The 20491-nt window shown below is 42.2% G+C and overlaps 1 protein-coding gene across 1 annotated transcript; it reads left to right on the forward strand.

Annotated features, from left to right (window-relative positions):
• The first annotated feature begins 1323 nt into the window (after positions 1–1323).
• On the forward strand, positions 1324–20125 carry jupa (junction plakoglobin a). Its single transcript, XM_084557029.1, has 16 exons — positions 1324–1625; positions 10761–10810; positions 11236–11394; positions 11487–11740; positions 12620–12858; positions 13339–13540; positions 13947–14091; positions 14248–14351; positions 14459–14797; positions 15189–15341; positions 15433–15552; positions 15648–15798; positions 17317–17438; positions 17746–17785; positions 18492–18609; positions 19123–20125. Exons 2-15 carry the CDS (start codon positions 10798–10800, stop codon positions 18605–18607), a joined length of 2157 nt encoding a protein of 718 aa, XP_084413155.1. The 5' UTR covers positions 1324–1625; positions 10761–10797; the 3' UTR covers positions 18608–18609; positions 19123–20125.
• Positions 20126–20491: the final 366 nt, after the last annotated feature.

The following is a 20491-nucleotide window of genomic DNA, read 5'->3' on the forward strand; positions in this document are numbered from 1 at the left end:
GTTTAGTTCTCCCTTTTGCCTCCCACAAAGTTTGGGTGCATTGGGCAACACGGGCCTTCTGAGGGTGTCCTATCGTGTCTGGCACCAGAACGCGAAGTCTTTGGGACCTGTGAGTTGAGGGGAGGACCCTCTGTGGATCGGGCTTGTTCCAGGGCATCCAGAGATACTGATCAGTTTGGGGAGTTTGGAAGCTCCCCACACCCCAAGTCAACAGCTCAGACTATTTTACATATTTTCTGAGTTGTTCCTAAGCGCGTGGAAGGACGCATTGTTCTGCTGGGGATGGCTGCTGTTAGGGAGTGTCGTTGCTATGGGGTGGGGGTGTCTGGTCAGCAACAATGTTTAGGTGGGTGGTATGTGTCTAAATAACATCTACGTGAATACCACAACCAGATAACCCAGCAGAACATTGCATTGCAAGATTATTAATGGTGTTCCCTTCGCCTGTCGTTGGTTTTAATGTTGTGGCTGATCTGCCCCTTCTTGTTCCTTTTTTTTTTTTTTTTTTTTTTTAAACCTTTTCTTCCTGAATAAACCTATTCAACTATTCTAGAACACGGAGAGCAACGTGAAACTGGAGTCAGATTCCTTGTATGTACGTGCAAGCTGATCCTGATTCTCAGATGTGTCTGCAGTAACTTTAATACATGAGTAATTGTTTTATCTTAAGCTTTATAGTAGTTATCTGACTCCAGTTTACATGTGACTATACACTGGAGCGTTTTAGGTTTTGTACTTTATTTGTCACACAAAACAAATATTCTCAATGGGTCAAATAGTTCTTTTCAAAATGTACTGATATGGTTTTTCACCAGACAAATTATTAAAAGGTATTAAACAAATAAACAAGTAATCCTATAATAGTTGGAGCTTAGTGACTTTGCTGACTTGTGATGAACACGAGACAACGCCTCAACGTGATGATCATTTCACAGGATGAACACTGATTTAAGGATTCAAAGCCTTTTTCTTATATATATAAAAGCCTCACTGAGTCAAACACTCATGACACAGCGCACACGAAACTGATCATATCTGTTTATCGTGAACTTGCGTGAGTGTGCCCCTTTCTGTCTTCCCGTTCGCAGTGACTCATACTTGGCCGTCTGGTTTCTGTTGTAATCAAGGTGTGGTCGGACGTCATGCAGGTGCAGGGAATGGACGCGAGCGCGAGGCGTCGTTGTAGTCTCTGTGAAAAGAGAAGCCAACCGAATGCACTTTACACCTGTTGTCACCTGTGATTATCTGCTGCGAAACACTCTTTTTATTCTCACATCCACAGCCAGTTTTCACTGTTGCAGGAACGATTAAGGAACTCTGCATCATCCTGCTGCGCATCTCTCCTGAATACAGTTCAAACACAACGCTCCACTATAACAAACGCTGCCAGCTCCTCTCCCAGTGTGCGGAGCTGTGCAGGCAGGGTGGGGTCGGGCCGAGGAAGGCGGAGTCTGGGCTGAGGTGACGCTCCTTTTACTGGGCTTTTTCTTTTTTTGTTGTCCAGAGGACTGTCGGCCAGCAGCAGCAGCGGTGGAGAGAAGTAAGGAGAAAGAGTGTTCCGCACCGAAGAGGGGAAAAAAACACTGCTCTGGAATAATCCTCAAAGGCTTCGTGTGTTTTCAAAGGTAGGATTCACCGAATTTACAGTTTTTGTTGGTTTTTTTTTTTTTACCAGCTCTTAAACTGCTCTTTGTGTTTTTGTCACTTACGGTTATGTTTCTTCTTCTTCTTCTTCTTGCGCACTTAAAACGCGATTTCTCACAGAAGGCGTTTACGCAGGAAATGTTTGCTGGTTTGGCCCATCTTTTTCTTATTCCAGTGCTAGTTCAGCCTTTGTATCGGGAATTCATTTCCGCATGCCTCAAACTGGCTCCTGCTGCTGTTGTGGAGTTCAGAGCGAGCTGCAGCCTCCAAAAGTTTGATGTCTTTTTATGTTAACAGACGGGGTTTTTTTTGTCTTTTTTTTTTGTCTTTTTAACAGTCCAAAGTGCCAGAGAGCTATTTTGGCAGGCTCATGGCTACATGTAGCCCCAGTATCGATCATAAAGCTGGACGTCACTTGTCAATAGGGGCCCCACAGTGTCATTGCTGGAGTTCCAAGTTTAGTCTATTGCATCTGATTGTGTCCCAGTACGAGACAGACAAAGAAACAAGGAAAGAAAGAAAGAAAGAAAGAAGGTTTTACAATATCAGAATGATGCAAGTCACACATAAAATTTTATGGACACCATAACATGCTGGCAATAAAACAACAACGAATTTACTATCCTCTACTAACTTACAATCAACTAGAAAACCATTCAGCAGTTATTTTACCAGTAATTTTATTCTTTAAGTTGAGCTACAGTGGTGCTTTTTTTATTCTCAGTGATCATATTTTGAATATCTTTGCATTTTCAACACATCGCCCGCCTTTAGAAACCATATTCGCAGTTGTCTGGCTTCTTATAGATCAATGAACTCAAGTTTGGACATTTGAGGTCAAACAACAGGAAAATAGAATGAGCTAAGCTATGAGAGCATGGGGGGGGCTAACGTCATGTACTTTTGTAATTTATGACAGTGAGGAGCTGGTGTGTTACTACAGCTTCCACCCACACACACACACTCATCTCTCCAGGTGTTGCCTAATTCTTCCATGAAGTCATTATCTTTGCAGATGCTCCACTCTTCACGATCCTCCTCGGTGAACGCAGGGACACACAACATCTTTCATTTGATTTTATGGGTAATTTCACTCCAGTTGAAATTACTTTCATTTGGTTATTTTGTTATTGGATTAAGTCGCCAGAGTCTATTTGAGACACATTTAGACGTTGAAACGAACCTAATCACCTATTGTTTTGGTGTCTGACTTATTAGCAACCATCACAAAGCACCAAAAAACGGCGCCAAATGTCCGGCTTGTTTCCAGAGCAGTGTGTCCAGCTGAGGTTGTTGAATGTGTGTCAGGTTGAATAGGACACGGTGCCAATACTCTGTGCCAGCCTGGCCTCACTGAGCTTTGCTCAGTGTCATCAAGTGGTGCAGCGGCAGACAGCAGCATGGTTGGAAAGCTGCTCCCGTCTGCCCTCAGGGAAGAGGGTGGACGGATGGTGGGGCGGCAATGGGGGTGACTTACAGTAGATTTTGTAGCTACAGCTGTGGTGGCACGGTGATAATCCCCCCCCTGCTTAATTCCCTGATACTGTCCTACATTAACAGAGCAAGAGGCCATGAGATCCTTCGGGTTATAAATAGGTCTACACTTTTCAAAGGAGATTACTGCATGGCATACATCCTAACCTTAATTTATTTATTTTTTTGCGGATTCGCTGTCTTACACCGTCTTTGTCTGCGTCCAGTGGTGCCTGACTGAGTACTTTCAAGGGGCTCAGTTACAGCCATTCGGCATGCACGTTAAGTGACCTGCTCTGTGTTTGCATGTTGCCCTGCCTTTGTGTTTTACTGTTCCCATGGAGAAAGGGACGCAGAGAGATAAAGTTTCCCGTCAGCGACGATAGAGGTTGAAGCAAAAGTGAAGTCATATGACGGCATTGAAATCTCCATGGGGTTCACGTCCAAAGGTTTAGGAGGAAATCTTCATCAGACAATGCTGTTCTCAAACACAAAGCGGGTTTATTCAAACTTGCAGGCTCCAGACACGCAGTGCTCTTTTCATTACTGTTAATGTTATATCTAACAAGCAAGAAACCAAAGTTAATTTGCTTTTATAAGGGATGATTTAATTTTAACCCATAAAAGTAAACCAATCAAGGGGGGGCGGGGGAGGCGATTTCAAAAGTCAAAACATTTAAATTTTCCTTATTTAGGATAAGTACCCTAACAAGAGCAGCAGCAATGATGAAAAAATGAAAAAATTCTTTGTCTGTCACAGACAAAACACGAGATCACAATCTTCTGCCAGAGTGCAGTGATATAATGCTGAGCAAGTGAAGCTGGCATCGCCCAGCTCAACCCTGAAGTTAATTATTTACCTTCAGCAGTTCTCATGGCTCGATGTAGCAAGAGCAAGAAAAAATGTCCCTCACTTTAAATGTCACAGGCCTAATGGCTGCTGCTGCTTCTTCCCATCACTTTCACTTTAAAACCAACACGAAAGTCTGCCAGGTTGGTCATCTCAAGCCAGCTCTTATCAAAGCTGTCCAAAACACCCACACATCAGTCTGACAGCAAGCTGGAAATAGCTGAATCCTACTGTTTTCTTCATGAATACATTACCATTGATAATTTTTTCATTACTGTCAAGGAGGGAGTGAACTAGATTCCAGCACTGACTCAAAAGACAAAGTTTTCACAGTCGGATGATTTGGCTGGGTTCTGCTTCTCAGTGCAGCGACTCTGATGACTCCTGCGGTGTCTGTTTTTCTTCGCCTCCTCCCTGTCCCTTAATTACACTTCTATGAGAGATTGAAGTGAGGGCAGCGAGGGTGTGGTAGAAACCAAAATCGAATCAACAGGGACGCTTGACTCGTTAGATATGCAACGTCCCACAAGGAAGTTAGTTTTGCATATGTTGAGATCTAGAGTCTCGTGCTTTGCTTGCTTTTTTTTTGTTCCCTGCCTTTGAAAGATTTTATGCTCTCATGGGTTGTGAAAGTTGTACAAGCCTGTGCATAATTTACAAAACACTGGATAAACTGAAAAAAACAACAACTGATGGGAGTTTTAGAAAATAAAGGCTGTTATTCTTTTTTTAGTTTTTTCTTTGTTCTTTGTAAGTTGACTTTTTGGCGGATTTGGTCCGTATGTGAAACAAATGATGTGCTGTTGTCGGAATAATTCACTCAGTTTCTAATACTGCAAACTTTTATATATTTAGATTTTCTTTTAACTAACTTAAAACGAACAAACCTTGAACCTGAACTTGCTTCAGGGTCCCTGCTCTCTCCAGCACCCCTCCGCTCTTGCTCCCTCGTGCCTCTAATCTCCCTGAAAAATTAATCATCTGTCACATCGCCTCAGCGCTCTGGCGTACACTGATGCGTAGCGGTGGCAGTTCAAGACTCCCTGTCAGGCCTTTAAATGGGGCTTTGGATGCGGCGTTGGCCACCGAACTTGGCCCGTGAACACACAGAGCCATCTTGATGTGCTTCAGCCTTTTTTTGGTGGCATTCAGTGGGGACACTTGAGAGAGGTTTCCTTTTCACTGGGACAGCAGTCAATGGGACAATGCTGCTATTTTCCTCTCTACCCCAAAGTAACACAGACGCCCTCTGTGCTATCAGAGACTTAGTTCATCCTTTTCCTTCCTACCAGCGACCAAACAACATGGAGGGGGGCGTATCCTTCCTCCTGCAGGTCCAAAGGCAAAATCAGTGCCCTTTAACTTCAACCAAACCTTGAGTAACTGTTCATGTAAAATGCAATATATCCATTAGACTTCCATATTTTTATTTTGTTTTGTTTTTCTAATATAAAGGACGATCGTTGGATATGCTATACTTCTGCTCCTCCCACCATATCTGATTTGAACCGTCTAGTGAACTTTGTTTCTTTTATTTCAAATGAGCATTTATTACTGCTCAGGGTACGCCCCTTTTTACTCATTCCACTCTCCTTTATCAGTTTTCTGTAATCTGATTCTTGTCTGCACTTGGGCACCTCCCCCAAGACTGCTCACATTTCCTTTGATTCACGGTGCGATCCCACAGGGAGCAAACAACAACAACAACTATACAGCAGTTTCTTTTTTTTTTTTTTTTTACAGCCACTGCATCCATCGGCCTAATTTGACTCATTAAAGTAGCTGCACTGAGTCAACTGACAAATCAAGGGACCATTAGCCATTCTGCTTCTTATTTTATTCATTGGCAGCGGTTGACTGTGTTGTTGGCAATGTTTCCAGATCAGGCGAGGAGGAGCAGCAGTCTGCGCTCTATCTGCCACATTTAGACAAATTCAGCTTGTGTGTTGCGCAAGTGCGCACCAGTATCGTCTGTGGGCTCTTGGTGTGGTGACGTTGCAGTGGTCTGGATTTTATCAACTGCCTGTTACATTCAGATGACACATGCTCTTTCTCCAACAGTTTGGGCCTTTACAAAATTTCATGAGCTGAATGCATGACATGACGTGACTGGTTGTGCACTATGACTTTGCATCTACGGTAATAGAAAATGCAGCTTCTCCTTATGTGCTTCCCCTCTCTGACCAGACAGCCCAGCAGTGTTGGTGAGTCAGATAATGTTGACCACCACTTCCTGTCACCCACCACAATAAATCCATTAGCTGTGCACCACTTCACATCCTCTCTTATTGATTCATAGCAAACAGCCATCCAGTTGGCCCCTGCTGCTGCCATTACAGTGCCATAACAGCCATTGTTGTACATGTAGGGGATGAGAGGCATGTGGGCTGGGGGGCCAGGAGGGTTAGTGGATATGTTAAGCTGTATCCTACTGGGACATGAGAGCCCCAAGTCTGTGGAGAAAGGATACAGAGAGCACAATGTCAGCTTCCGTCTGGAGACTCAGCTGGCCGGTCCAGCCATTTAGTCTGTCAGGAGGATTGGGCCTCGCGAGTGCAGGGTGTGTGTTAAGGTCATCAGGGAAACACTTCATAGTAAGAGGAGTGTGGGTTGCATGTCAAGGGACATATATGTGTCAGGGCGTGGGTGGGTGAAGGGGGGTGGCCTATATGTCAAATAGTTTATCTGTCCAGATGGTGGAAGAAGCTTTACAGATGTGCGCTAACGTAATCTTCTTTATTTGCTTGTCAGCCTAAACATAACATTAGCAAGCCTGTTAGAAACCACATACACACCAGGCGAGGCTATTTCTGCAACAAAGCCTCAAAACCAAGAAAATGTTCATTTAACATAAAAAATAAATATGAAGTCGCTCTGAGTTTAGATTATCTGAGCGTAGCTTACAAAAAAGCAGCTTGTATTTACAGGGTGTTATTTGCAGAACTTGTTGTTGTTCCCTGTTTTTAACATCGGTTTAACACTAATCAAACGATCAAAAGTTTCAGAGGTGCAGGTTGGGGATATTCCTTTTATCTTGAGCCTCCATGCTAAACAAAAAGGCCACAGAAACAGAGTAGTATCTCATCTAGACCTCGGCAAGAAAACAAACAAGCAAGCGTTCTTCCCGAAATGTTAAAAATATTCCTTTAAACATTACTCTAATTGTGCCAGCTTAATGTGCAAAAGTCTACCAGAAAAATACCAAAGACATGTTGTTTAGACCCCTGCCTGCCAAACGGGATTGCGGCTAAATAACAAATCACTGCAAGCTCTGTAAAGTGTGTTAGGAGCCACTTGAATAAGACTGGAACATGACCAGGGTTCATCTCCAGCCCCCCTGGGCCTCTTCCCTGACCTGATTCAGTCCTGCTGTGACACAAAGGAGAGCTTAGGCCAGCAAAGTCAAAAATCTGGTCTGCTGGAATGTCTTTTTTTTTTTTTTTTTCTCATCACTGCACTTAGTTTTTTAACTTTTTAATTACTGGGAGGAAGCAGAGGAGGGTAAAACGTAAGCTCCCCTCCAGCCATTAGGTGTATTCGTCCTCACCCACTCATGCAACAACACCGCCACACCCTTTTTGAGAGCCTGTCACTGCTGTGGAGACACTCCCTGTCTGACATGCCTGTGGGGGGGGTGGGGGGGACTGACAGGACAGTGAATGTGTTCTCAATATGTTACTCATTATTTGTCATAATAGCCGTGTCCTCACAGTAACTGCTGCTGAGTCACATAGACGTTAAGAGGAGAATAGTGTAAATGTACAAATCATGTACTTTTTTCGGCTCATGATTTACGCTTAGACATACTGTAGGACAGATTGAATATGTAGTGTCAGTGCGGAATGTCACGCCAGTGTTTCAGTATCCATCTCTGCTTTTCTGTTTCAACTTGCTCGCTGGCAGCTTTCACTGATACGCATTCCTGGCTTTACTGTGCAGGTTTTTTTTTTTTTTTTTTTTTTTTTCTCCTCCCTGAAGTCTTTCACAAAGGCGGTTGCTTAACAAGATAGTGGGAGGTGACGGGTGTGAAATGCGTGTTATTCCGAAGTATGGCTTCCATGTTACTGTGAGTCTGTGTGGGCGGAGGACTGGTAACGATGATGATGGCGCAAGGTCCAGTGAGAGTGAAAAGATGCATCACTCATTAACTGGAAGGGAGCAAAGTCTGATCAGAAGTACACGGTTCAACCAAGAGCCGTATCTTGGCACTGGACAGTGTGGGAGGGAACTGTAGATAAGCTTTGTACTCATCATAATATACAAAACAAGGTTTCTTTAGTCAAATTGTTTGCTCAGCTTTGGCTTTTAGTCTCCTTTATATTATTTTAAATACAAACTGTTGAATGGTTTTCTTTTCTTTTGGGCCACTGTCCTGACTTTGTGGAAGTCGTTCAGAAAAAGTAAAAAAGAGAAAGCCCCTGAGAGAAGCGCACTTCTCAACAAACAAGTGCTCGAAGCTTCAGACATCAGATGGGTCAGCAGATAAAGCCCCCACAGTACGGTGCCTGAGCAGACTTTCAGCTATCTAGGCAATAGGCGGGGCGTGTCACAGCATTGCAACAGTTGGCTGAACCCGCTGCCTCGCCCAGGAAAAACAAAGACTACACAAACACTGTCCCTGATTTACAGACAACGTGAAAGTTCTGCGCCAACAAAAAGTCACATGTCCTTGATTTTTATATCAGCGGCGACTCTGCGTTTTAGCAATGGATGAATAGAATGGTATTGTTTCTCGTAGAAAGCAGAGCCAGATTCAGTTTGTCAATTTGTTCATTGCGACATACAGTATATGACATATTATTTTGTGGTCTCTTACCATTTTGACAGACAAACCCTCATGCTCGTATTTATAAAAGTGGCCACACCTTTTAGTTAGAAAGGTGGGAATGCGCACTCTCTTTGCATGCATAGTTGACTGTGGTCTGATGAGTCAGTGCTTTATCTGTAAGGTGGCATGTAGCTGCGAGCTCAGACAGTCATATGGGGCCTGGTCCCGCTGGATCTCATGCCAGATGCACTACTGCTGAAACTCACCGAGCCGATGTTTCCCGTGAAATTGAAAAGGGGACATGTCAAAAGAAGATCAAAGTTTTGTAAATAAAATGAATGTAGAGAATTGGGATCTTGACAAATGACACAGAGAGAAAACGGAGGACAGATAAATTAACTTTCACTGTACATATTTTGTTGGTGTCAGATTCATATATTTTCGAATAGAAACCCCTCATAGGGGCTACAGTAAAGCGCACACACACACACACACTGTGCTATGTTTGTAGGAGAAAACCTGGGCTGAGGGACTGAAACACATATTTCAGAGGGAAAGAAAAATGAGGCTTTGTTTCTTTTACTTGTACACTGTGTACAGCCCCATTGTCAGTCAGAGAGACAAAGCAATTCATGTTTGTACAAATTCTAACATTATATCTAGTGATCAGTTTCGATTACAGCACTCACCACATTGTTAAGTTGTTTGCTCCATAAAGATGAATGAAAGCACAGGTGAAGCTTAAAGGACTTTCAGCCGTAACTTGTTTTATGACTTCTAGTGAAGAAAGAAGATAGTTAATTATTACGCTGCAAGCAACAACCAGATGTCACAGAAAAGAACCTCAATGATGGAGATGTTTATTTCCCTTCCTGTTTGAACCGTTTATTTCTAGGCCTTGCCGTGTGTACAGACCCCTCCTCATCCATCATGCCTCCACTGCAGCGCCTGCAAAACATGTACACACACGCAATCTACCCCAGCAATGTGCTGTGGGACAGTCAGACGTCTGACAACACTTGCAAGCAGCACAGTGAATGCATTGTACTGTCGGTCATATGTTGCATGCAGCGGCGTGCAGCTGTTAAATGCAGATTTTTATGTGAAGAATTTCAGCAGTGGAAGACCTGCAGGCTGCAGAAAAGGGAAGATAGAAAATAGCTCTGCGTCTTCTGACTTTCAGGGTTTACTTTGAATCTGTCAGGTCTCTTTAAAGCACTGTTTGTTCCTTCTCTCTGTACACAACGGAGACCTTAACAGAACAATTAATAAATGCTAGAAGAGGATTGATTTAATCTTTTGCATAATATTTCAAAAAGTCTGAGATTCACATGAACAAATGTTTTGACTTTTTGAATTTCCAAGTAAATGTGGTGAGGTAAATTATTTTTGTTAGGGAACAATGATGTAGAAGGCGTGGAACAAACATGCACCAGCAAGTAGTAAATAGCAGGCGGTTACGCAATCTCGAGCACTGTTGGAAAGAGTCTGAACAACCAGCAGTTGTGTTGTTTAATTTGCCTCTTAGGCTTACTAGAGTACGTTTATTATTTTAAAAGACAATGGTCAAGTAGGAGTTGTCTTAAAGATTTGGACTTGTATGTGTGTGTGGGTGACGAGAAGTGTGCTCACTGTCTTCTGTACACACTCACACCCTTTCTCATACACTGGAAATGAAACCTGACGAGCAGGTTCCTGAATGCCATACGTCAGCAGCAGGCTACTCCCACTGCTGCATGGGCAGAGGCCGGAGGTGAAAGGTCACTCAGACTGCTTCGAATTTCTGACTTACAGCTGTCTCTCGACTCACTTCGCTTTCCCTCCCACGTGAGCAGCTTCTGCTCCTCTGTGTTGTCATTATCAGGGCAGGTCCATCCTGTGAGCTGTCACTCCCCAGCAGTTTATAAAAGCAAAAAAACTGTATCACAGTCATGTATAAGTGAGCGGAGACTCTGAAGGGAATATGTAGCGATTTAAGGAAGAAATGTTGGAAATTCTGACTTTGGCTTTCCCTGTGTGTTTTAGGTTTCCATCATTGTTGCTTTGATAACGACGAACCACGATGGCAATGCAAAGTAAGTCTTTCAGTTTATATTTCTGATTATTGTTATGCATTTTAAGTGTTTTCGTACCATAGTGAATTTAACTTTTATTGTGTTATTTTGTACTTTGGGCTATATCATAGCATGGTTTTCAAAGACCAATTACCTTGCCTACTTCCATCTATTGTTTTAATGCATTTCCATTGAAGCCGCTTCCCTGTAACAAATGATAGCTAAAGGTTGCTTCTGTAAAAAGGTTCCTTTATTTACTATAGAAATAAAACTCTCATTTCAAGGGGGAAGAATCTATTATTATTATTATTACTACTTGTGGAAGTTCAATAAAGTTTCAGTTTAATAACCCTCTGAATCTCCTCATTTTCAATGTTTATTAAATCTGTTGCTTTAAATTGCTTCTTTAACACATCTGATATCCCCTGTTCCTCTGTCTGTGGCAGTGGGTGAGGTTGAAGGCTCTGTGAAGGTGGCAGAGTGGCAGCAGACCATGTATGGCTTAGATTCAGGCATCCAGTCTGGAGCCACCACAGTCAGAGATGACGACGGCGAGTACACCACCAAGCACTACACCATGACCACCACCATGACATCAGAGCCCGGTAAGACAAAGCAAGGTTCAAGCAGGTTAATATGCTAAAACACTGCTGTAATTACATGTAGGCTGTGATATCATTGCCTCTTGTCTCGATAGACTTGGATTCCCAGTACACAATGACCAGAGCCCAGCGGGTGCGGGCTGCAATGTTCCCAGAGACCATGGAGGGAGGCACCACCATTCTGTCCACTCAGACCGACCCGTCCCAGATGACTAACGTCCAGCGGCTGGCTGAGCCATCTCAGATGCTCAAGGCGGCCATCATCCATCTGATCAATTACCAGGACGATGCCGAGCTGGCCTCACGCGCCGTGCCGGAGCTCACCAAACTGCTCAATGATGAAGACCAGGTGATGAACACAAAGATGTGCCCATGAACATAAACATCAGACATCTGTATGGAATTTAGTTGAAATTTGCCTTTAACTGGATACATCTTTCGGAAAGTAGTCAGACGACTGTAGACTGACAGAAAAACAAAGAAATAGTAAATACATTCAGTCTCTTATTTGCTGACAATTGGATAAATACTAAAATTCTGTCTATAGAGATTATTTAAAGTAGACACTGTGAAAATTTCACGGTAGGGAAAGGTGGAGGTCCTTGTTTTGTGCATACTAGTTCATTATTATGGCTTATTGAGACTCAAAATGGAACAGAGACATCTTACACCTGTGCTAAATGTGGAGGTAGCTCCAGGAGCTGGTTAGCTTAGCTTATCTTAGCAGACAAACATGACTTTGTCCCTACATGGGAAAATCTGCCCACCAACCTGTCAGAATTTCACTTATTAACACATTATTTGTTTAATAAATACAAAAACTTAAGCATAAAACAATGTGTGGTTGTACAGGTTGTTAATGCGCAGGACTCCACTCCAGTTGTGTGCTAAGCTAAGCTAACCACAGCTAGTAGTAGCTTCAGACACACCAAATTCACTAGAGCACCATATTTTCTTCTTTTAACAACAAAGCAAACAAGCAACACATTTGTAGAAAATGTGGAACTATTTAGTAAATCAGAATTCATAACGCATTAATAGTTTAAGTCCTTAAGCTTCTTCCTTGTATTTGTTTCATGTCTTTAATATCTGGTTAGCCAAAATTTAATTTAATTTGGAGCTATCACCAAGAACTAAGACTGTTTAAGTTCAAATTCATTTTTATCTGCAGCCCTACATTTATATTTGGCTCCATAATCATAATTCTTTCTTTGTCTCTCATCATCAGGTGGTGGTCAGCAAGGCGGCACAGATCGTCAACCAGCTCACCCGCAAGGAGGCATCGCGGCGTGCGCTGATGCAATCCCCTCAGATGGTGGCAGCGGTGGTGCGGGCCATGCAGAACACCAGCGACATGGAGACGGCAAGGGCCACGGCCAGCATCCTCCACAACCTCTCCCACCAGAGAGAGGGCCTGCTCTCCATCTTCAAGTCTGGAGGAATCCCCGCTCTAGTCCGAATGCTCAGGTACTTCTGGGCGACAGATCGTGAATTACTTCATTTATCACAGTTTGATCCTTTTCTTAGTCGTTTGTAAAGTCATAAAAAGTTTCCTTTCTATTGTAGTATACATATGACGGAGCATATCTACAGTAAAACACCTTAATTGTTTGAGAAAAACGATTCCAGATTGCGTTTAACCTTTGCTGAGGCATGCCAAATACAGACAGTCAGATTGTTCTGATGTTTAATGGAGAAAGCTACCAGTGTCAGCCTCGAAAGACAACACTGTAAATCAGCCAAAGACTTCCTTATTGTTACTCCTACCATTAGTTTAGTCCAGTCACGTTCTTAGGAGTGTGATGACTCGTAGTCTGGGTAATGAGGCAGAGCATAATGATTTAGAAATTTAAGAGTGAACACACCCAGTCATGGAACTTCCCTGTAAATAATAGACCTGTCATTATTTTGTGATGCCCTCTAAGCACACGTGTTTCTCTTCCTCAGCTCCCCCATGGAGTCTGTGCTCTTCTATGCCATCACCACGCTCCACAACCTGCTGCTGCACCAGGAGGGAGCTAAGATGGCTGTGCGCCTGGCTGACGGCCTGCAGAGGATGGTTCCCCTGCTGAAAAAGAGCAACCCCAAGTTCCTGGCCATCACCACAGACTGCCTGCAGCTGCTGTCCTACGGCAACCAGGAGAGCAAGGTGTGTGTGTGTGTGACTGACGGTTACATGTCGTTCTAGCACATTTAATAATATGGTTGGTACACCTCACAGCAGCCAAGTATTGTAATGTGATGCCAAGTATTGTAATGTGAAGCTGTTGAAGTTGTTCAGCATGTGCGTGCATGTTTGTTTTGTTTTGGGTGTGGCATGTGAACCGAGTCGTTCAGGTGCTTGCAAAGCGAGGGTTTGGGTGTGGTTATGTGTTGAGAATAGTCACATGTAAGATGGTTAATAGAGGGTCATGTGCCTGGACAGGTTGGGGCTTTGTTAGAGTTGCGCATTTTAAAATAAAAGGATTTTTTTTCCCACAAATGGAGCCCGAATATTAAGAAGTGAATCTGCATTTTACGTAGCAACATACTCACACATTCTCTGTGTTTAACAGCTGATCATTCTTGCCAACGGGGGTCCTGAGGGTCTGGTTCACATCATGAGAAACTACAGCTACGAGAAGCTGCTGTGGACCACAAGCCGCGTGCTCAAAGTCCTCTCTGTGTGTCCCAGCAACAAACCCGCCATTGTAGAGGCTGGTATGTGATATGCTTTCCTTGTGAGCGCGCACCTGTGTGTACATGGTAGTCATACAGGTGTGTCAGCTTTTTGTTACCTGAATTGTGGTTCCTTGACAGCACAATTTATGAGATGCTGCTGAGAGCTGAGTGATTAGACTTCTCTGTTTGCTGCAGGTGGGATGCAGGCTCTGGGTCAACACCTCACAGGGTCCAGCCAGCGCCTGATGCAGAACTGCCTGTGGACTCTCAGGAACCTGTCTGATGCTGCCACTAAGCAGGTTTGTGTCTTAGATTTATTTTCCTTTTCTTCCTCTTTTTGTACATCATGTTTGTTACCATAATTCTACACATGGAAAACTCATGTGAAACTGATCTTATATTCCAGGAGGGTATGGACAGTCTGCTGCAGGTTCTGGTGGGCCTTCTCAGTTCAGATGACCTCAGCATGCTCACTTGTGCCACCGGCATCCTGTCTAACCTCACATGCAACAACGCTCACAATAAATCTCTGGTCACCCAAAGTAATGGTGTTGAGGCACTGATCCACGCCATATTGCGTGCTGGCGAGAAAGAGGATGTGACCGAACCGGCTGTTTGCGCTCTGCGCCACCTGACTTCACGCCACCAGCAGGCTGAGATGGCCCAGAATGCAGTGAGGAAACACTATGGCATCCCTGCCATAGTCAAGCTGCTCAACCAACCCTACTACTGGCCCGTCATCAAGGTAGAGTCTAGTTAATGGAAGTGTGTTATCTCAACAAAATGTGGTTGTTTAAGAAAGATGGTGGAAAAGGGTCCTAGATCCTAGAACACAAAAGAAGGAAGATCCTGAAAAGTAAGTGGTTTGAAGGATTAAAACAGTAAAACGAACAGAAAAAGACTGGGGATAGATGGACAGAGAATACGACAGGTAGGGCAGGGGGCCAGAGTTTCAATCAGCCTGAAAGAGCATGATATGCCCATAACAGCCGGAACAGTATGTTTTACAAGAACAGCTTTTAGGGAAATAAACAGACAAAAGGTTGTTTTTTTTTTTCACAGATGTTGTTTTTCTTGCTGGCTAAATTAAGAAAATTGTATCGTGATTGTATCTTTGCTCTTTTTCCTGCCTGAAGGCTGTGGTTGGCCTGATCCGTAACCTGGCCCTGTGCCCAGAGAACCAGGCCCCTCTGAGGGACGCAGGAGCGATACCCCGTCTGAACAACCTGCTGATCAAAGCCTACCAGGACGCCCAGAAACACGGCTCATCCAACCAGCAGACATACCAGGCAAGCGATGCACTAGTGTCAAATGACATTTATCAAGGAAACTGGTAGTTTTTCTGTAGATTAACATATACCGCTTTTATGTTGTTCCCAGGATGGAGTGAGGATGGAGGAGATTGTGGAGGGCTGCACAGGCGCTCTGCACATCCTGGCTAGAGATCCTGTCAACAGAACAGACATCGCCAACCTACAGACCATTCCTCTTCTTGTCCAGGTAAAAACTCAATCCATCACATTTCCCTGCATTCATAATCAAATGTATTTATATTCATTTCAATTTTTTAATCATTCCATTCCTATCTTTTGCAGCTGCTCTACTCTCCAGTGGACAATGTGAAGCGTGTGGCAGCAGGCGCCCTGTGTGAGCTGGCTCTGGACAAACCCTCAGCTGAAGCCATCGACGCCGAGGGAGCATCGGCTCCACTGATGGAGCTGCTGCACTCCAACAACGAGGGCATTGGTAGGACACCCAGATAATGCAGTGTGATAAGCTTACCGTAATGTAGCATTTAGTCATAGGTGGGATGCAACAAAGTCAATTTACTCAAGTGCTGTACTTACTGTAAGTGCAGCTTCCAGATACTTGCACTGAACATGACTGTGTCTTTTTTCTGAGACGGTATACTTTTTATATTGAAACGTACCGATAGTGGGATCATAAAATAGGGTGTAGTGTCTAACTTTTACAGATATTTAATCAGTATATTAAATTACCTATTTATCTTCCCCTAATTTAGCTTGATGATTTACAGTTAGTATTTTTCTAAATAAAGAGAACCACTTTTATTACTTTTTTTAATTACTTTATCTTCCAAGATTTAGATTATAGATTTTCAGTAGGCAACGTCTTTACAGGATATGAAGCTAACACCTAGCCTGACATAGCTAAGACAGTTGCGTTTTGTGGGTGTGTGCGTTTCAACTGAAAAAGAGAGGAAAAAATACCTCTGCACACAGCTGAATAGTTCTACCCATTATGTTGTATGCAAATTAAACTCAACTTGCATTTCTACGTCACTGCTATTCTCAAACACTTCATAAAGCCTATCTGATCTTTTCTAAGACTTAATTACTTCCAAACAGAGCGGCTCCGGGCCGACTTTCCACAACAAAAACATTGTGGGTGGGAGAAGCTGGCGTCCATGCTAGCAGATTACTACCTTAATTCAATTTAACAATTGAACAAACATTACGTGACATCTTATTATGTGAGCTTTCGAGGTGCTTTCTTATCTTTTTTTAGTCAGACTAGCTTTCCGAGTCATTATGTTAAGCTAAGCTAGCCAGCTGTTAACTCTAGTTTCATTTTTAGTTTAGAAATGAGAGTGGTCCCTGTCTTATCTAACTTACATTTTTAGCTACTGTTAGCTTAAATACGTTCATGCACAAAACAGCCCAAATGTGTCTCAAAGAGCTGTCATTTAGGCCACTTTATTGAGTTATCTATCAATGGGTACATCATAAGAAACTGTTCCACATAGGAGAACTAAAATACCATCAAACAACCTGGCAGACAGAGGAGCACAGCTTTTGTGGATGAGAGGAAATTCAACTGCATGGTGTAGAAAATTAGATCATCACTGCACAGTAAATCAAAGAAGGGTTATCGGTGCACATGTTTTTTTTTGTCAGCAGTCAAGAGAAGACTTAATGACCAGAACCTCAGAGGATTCATCACAGGATCCCCTTGTAAACCTTAAAAACAGAAAGGCCCGGCCTGCAAGTCTATGTAAACCTACTCAAATTAATGTATCATCCACTAGTTTATTGAGTCTAAATTACAAAATTGTCTATATCTATGGTCTGGTCTCTATGTCATCCCAAATATTATGCTTTTAAAGTTTATATTTAATTACTTTTTTGATTGTTAAGATGTAACACACCTAAACTGTGACATTATTATAGCTTTTGCAATTTTTATTTTTTTTTATTTATTTTTTTTGCACCGCTGAATGTTTGCTGGTTCTTTCTCCTTCAGCTACTTACGCTGCAGCTGTGCTCTTCCGCATCTCTGAGGATAAGAACTCAGACTACAAGAAGCGAGTCTCTGTGGAGCTCACACACTCTCTGTTCAAACACGACCCTGCTGCCTGGGAGATGGTGAGTGTATGTGTGCGTGTGTGAATGTGTGTGTGTGTGTGTGAATGTGTGTGTGTGTGTGTGGCGCCCTCTGCTGCCAGAACAACTGAACATCTAATTTTATTATAAAGTCACTTCAACTCTTTTGGTTTCATATCAAACAAATCCCAGAACTTTAGTTTCATTCTGTGACGCTAAAAAAAATTCTGCTATTTTATTATATGAATGTATTGAACACTCAAAGAGGGTATTAAGAGGGTATTAATAAGCTCTTTATGTTACAAGTGTAAGGTTTTTTGACCCTTGACCTCTTGTGACCTTCCTGCAGGCCCACAACACTATGCAAATGGAGGGAGCCTATGCAGATGGTGAGTAACGATGGCAGAAATGTGCACATGCAGCACATTCCTCAGTGGGTCACTCCACCAAGCGCTGTACTGAGTTGGCAGGTTGCCTCCCTGCAGCCACACTTACCATAAACTTTAATTAACAAAACTAACACATAGTACCTATTGTTAACACATATTGCAAAGCAGCTTAGAGGTCCAGTAGTATTTCTTGCTTTTGTGTCTCTATCAATTAATCACAAAATCTTCCATTATTACTTGGTGGACTTTGGTTTTTCTCTATCAAAAGTCACATTATACAAACAAGATCCAAATGCATGTATTGAAAAAAATATGCTTTTCTGTTTGATTTGATTTGATTTGATAATTTTCTTAGAGTTTTCCCCTCCATCAGTGTCCTTCTTGGTGTCTCTTTGTCTCTGTTTGCATCTTTCTTTTAACTTCCACTCTTTCCCCTACTTGACATTTTTTCCTTTTATGGTCTTGATATTCTCCTACCATGGGGCAGAGAGGCTCTAGTGGGTCAAAGGTTCAGCTGCTCTTCTCTCTATCATCACAGTGTTGCTAAACGTATGGAATAAATGTGGTTTTTCGCCAGCTTTTTCTGCGTGCACTGTGTGTTGCCACAGTGGTGACCAAAGCAGTAAAAAGTGACAATTCATCTGTTGATCCGGTGTGTAGCTAATGACAAAACTAATTTTTTGATTACTAATGTAATCTCTTGCAGAGCTAGATGGCTACGGACAATATGCAGCTGACATGCCACTAGAGCCGATGGAAATGATGCATGAAGAGTACCCCCCCAGCATGGGCTACGACAGACAGTTCAATGAGCAATATTAAAGGTCAGCACTCGATAGTGTTGTGTCAACCAGTCGTGACGCGTTGGATAGCTTTTTAAATGATGTATTGTTTGGTGAGAGTTTAACACATGAAAAACTCAGTCCATCTGCTCCATCAGCACTGTGAGGGAAATATCTCAATATTTCCTAATATATGAAGTAGCTTTTTTTTTTATCGAGACATAGGCTCTCAACTCAATTGAGGCAAAGACAGGGGACCAAAACTTAAGATCCATAAATAATAACATATCAAACTAATTCTTTGTATTGGCATACTAAAGTGGTTGGTAGGACAAATAATATTAAAATGTAAAAAATAAATAATTAAAAATGGTTTGAATTGGTACCAGCATTGTCTGTTACAATAAAGATTTATTTTTTATTTATTCACAGCAACATTCACATAGATGAGAAAATGTATAAGATAAATTTTGTGTACAAATGATTTAATTTTTATTTTATTTTATTCATTCAGCATGTTTATGTTTTTTATGTTTTTTCTTCCGATCATCCCAGAGGAGAAAAAAGAAGTGGAGGCAGAGTAGCTGAAGTTGGATGCGATGATGGGACAAAGAAGACGAGAACATGGTCATCAGCAGAGATTATTCCCTCTGCTCTTCGCCTGATGTAATATATGCAATTATCTCAGAGTACGGGACTCCTAATCTTAACAGGGCTTTGTTTTATAGCATAATTTTGCTGATTATAATTCTGACAGTGACTATGCTTGTAGGTTCTGTTAGAGAATCTTTTACGAGTGTGTGCATGTGAGTATGTGTGTTAATGCTTTCGGGTGGGTGTTCTATGCCAAAGAGATTTTATTTTGTGATGATAATCGTGTAGCCTCCTTTTTTTTTTTTTTTTTTTTTTTTTTAAAGAAAAAGAAACAAAAAAAAAGAGAATAATAGTTGAAAACACTGCCACAGGTGGCTCAATGTGCACAGTGCACCTACTCACCGCTCCGCTTAACGCCTTTGTAGCAGACACTACTGTCTTTGCTGTAGTTTTGACTTTATATACTGTCAGCTTTCTCCCACTGTGACCCAGAAGTCAGTGAAGGTAACACTTCAGCCTTGTGGCACTAATTCAGTAAGAGGGACAGGTGGAGGTCTTTGAGAGGGCAGTGTAGGGCCGCTCCCCACTCGGAATGTAATCAGCTGATTACAGGAGGTGTGGATGATCAAGACAGAGGTTTGTTTGTTTGTTTTTATGACTTGTTTCTCATCTTTTATAAGTTATTAACTGGGAAAAGTAAACTGTCATTACCATTACATTACCAATACTAACAGAGATGTCTTTGATATTCTTTTAGAATATTGTGTCTGTAGTAAGAAAACAGCAAGGGTGAAGCCAATTAGTTTGATTTCATTAGTCTAATTTCATAAGTCAACACATGAGATAATAGTCTGGGATGGCCCTACAGCTGGAGCAAACTACTGACAGGGAAATTTGTCTTTCTACTTAATAAGAGTTTTTACTGAAATTTTGTTTAATAAAAATAAAGGATATATTAAACGTGTTTTGGTGTTCTTGTTTACTGCATTAAAGGTCAGAAATGTTCCCCCTCTTATACTGCACATCCATCATAGCGACACCGGAAGCTGTTGTTACACAACATCTGTCCCATATCCCTAGATAGACGCCAAGCAAAACTGCTCATATCTAAACATTTTCTTTGCTCAGAATCTTCACCGAACAAGGCTTTTAAACAGAACAATGGCAGCATGCTCGCCTTCAGTGGACCAGATCATTAAAATGGGTACATTTAAAACAACACTCTTGCAAAATTATAAAATGACTATATAATACATTCAGTTTTAGGGCTCTGAAATTGCTTACTGTATTCACATATGACTATACTAAAAAAGGAGTTACATACAGAGTT

Source organism: Chelon labrosus, assembly GCF_963514085.1.
Source record: "Chelon labrosus genome assembly, chromosome: 2".
In the NCBI taxonomy this organism is placed as follows: domain Eukaryota; kingdom Metazoa; phylum Chordata; class Actinopteri; order Mugiliformes; family Mugilidae; genus Chelon; species Chelon labrosus.

Excerpts from the sequence above, each read along its gene's own strand:
- jupa (XM_084557029.1), top strand. Across the intron at positions 14,092-14,247 it reads ACCCGCCATTGTAGAGGCTG|GTGGGATGCAGGCTCTGGGT; the intron begins GTATGTGATATG and ends TGTTTGCTGCAG. Across the intron at positions 17,439-17,745 it reads ACCCTGCTGCCTGGGAGATG|GCCCACAACACTATGCAAAT; the intron begins GTGAGTGTATGT and ends ACCTTCCTGCAG.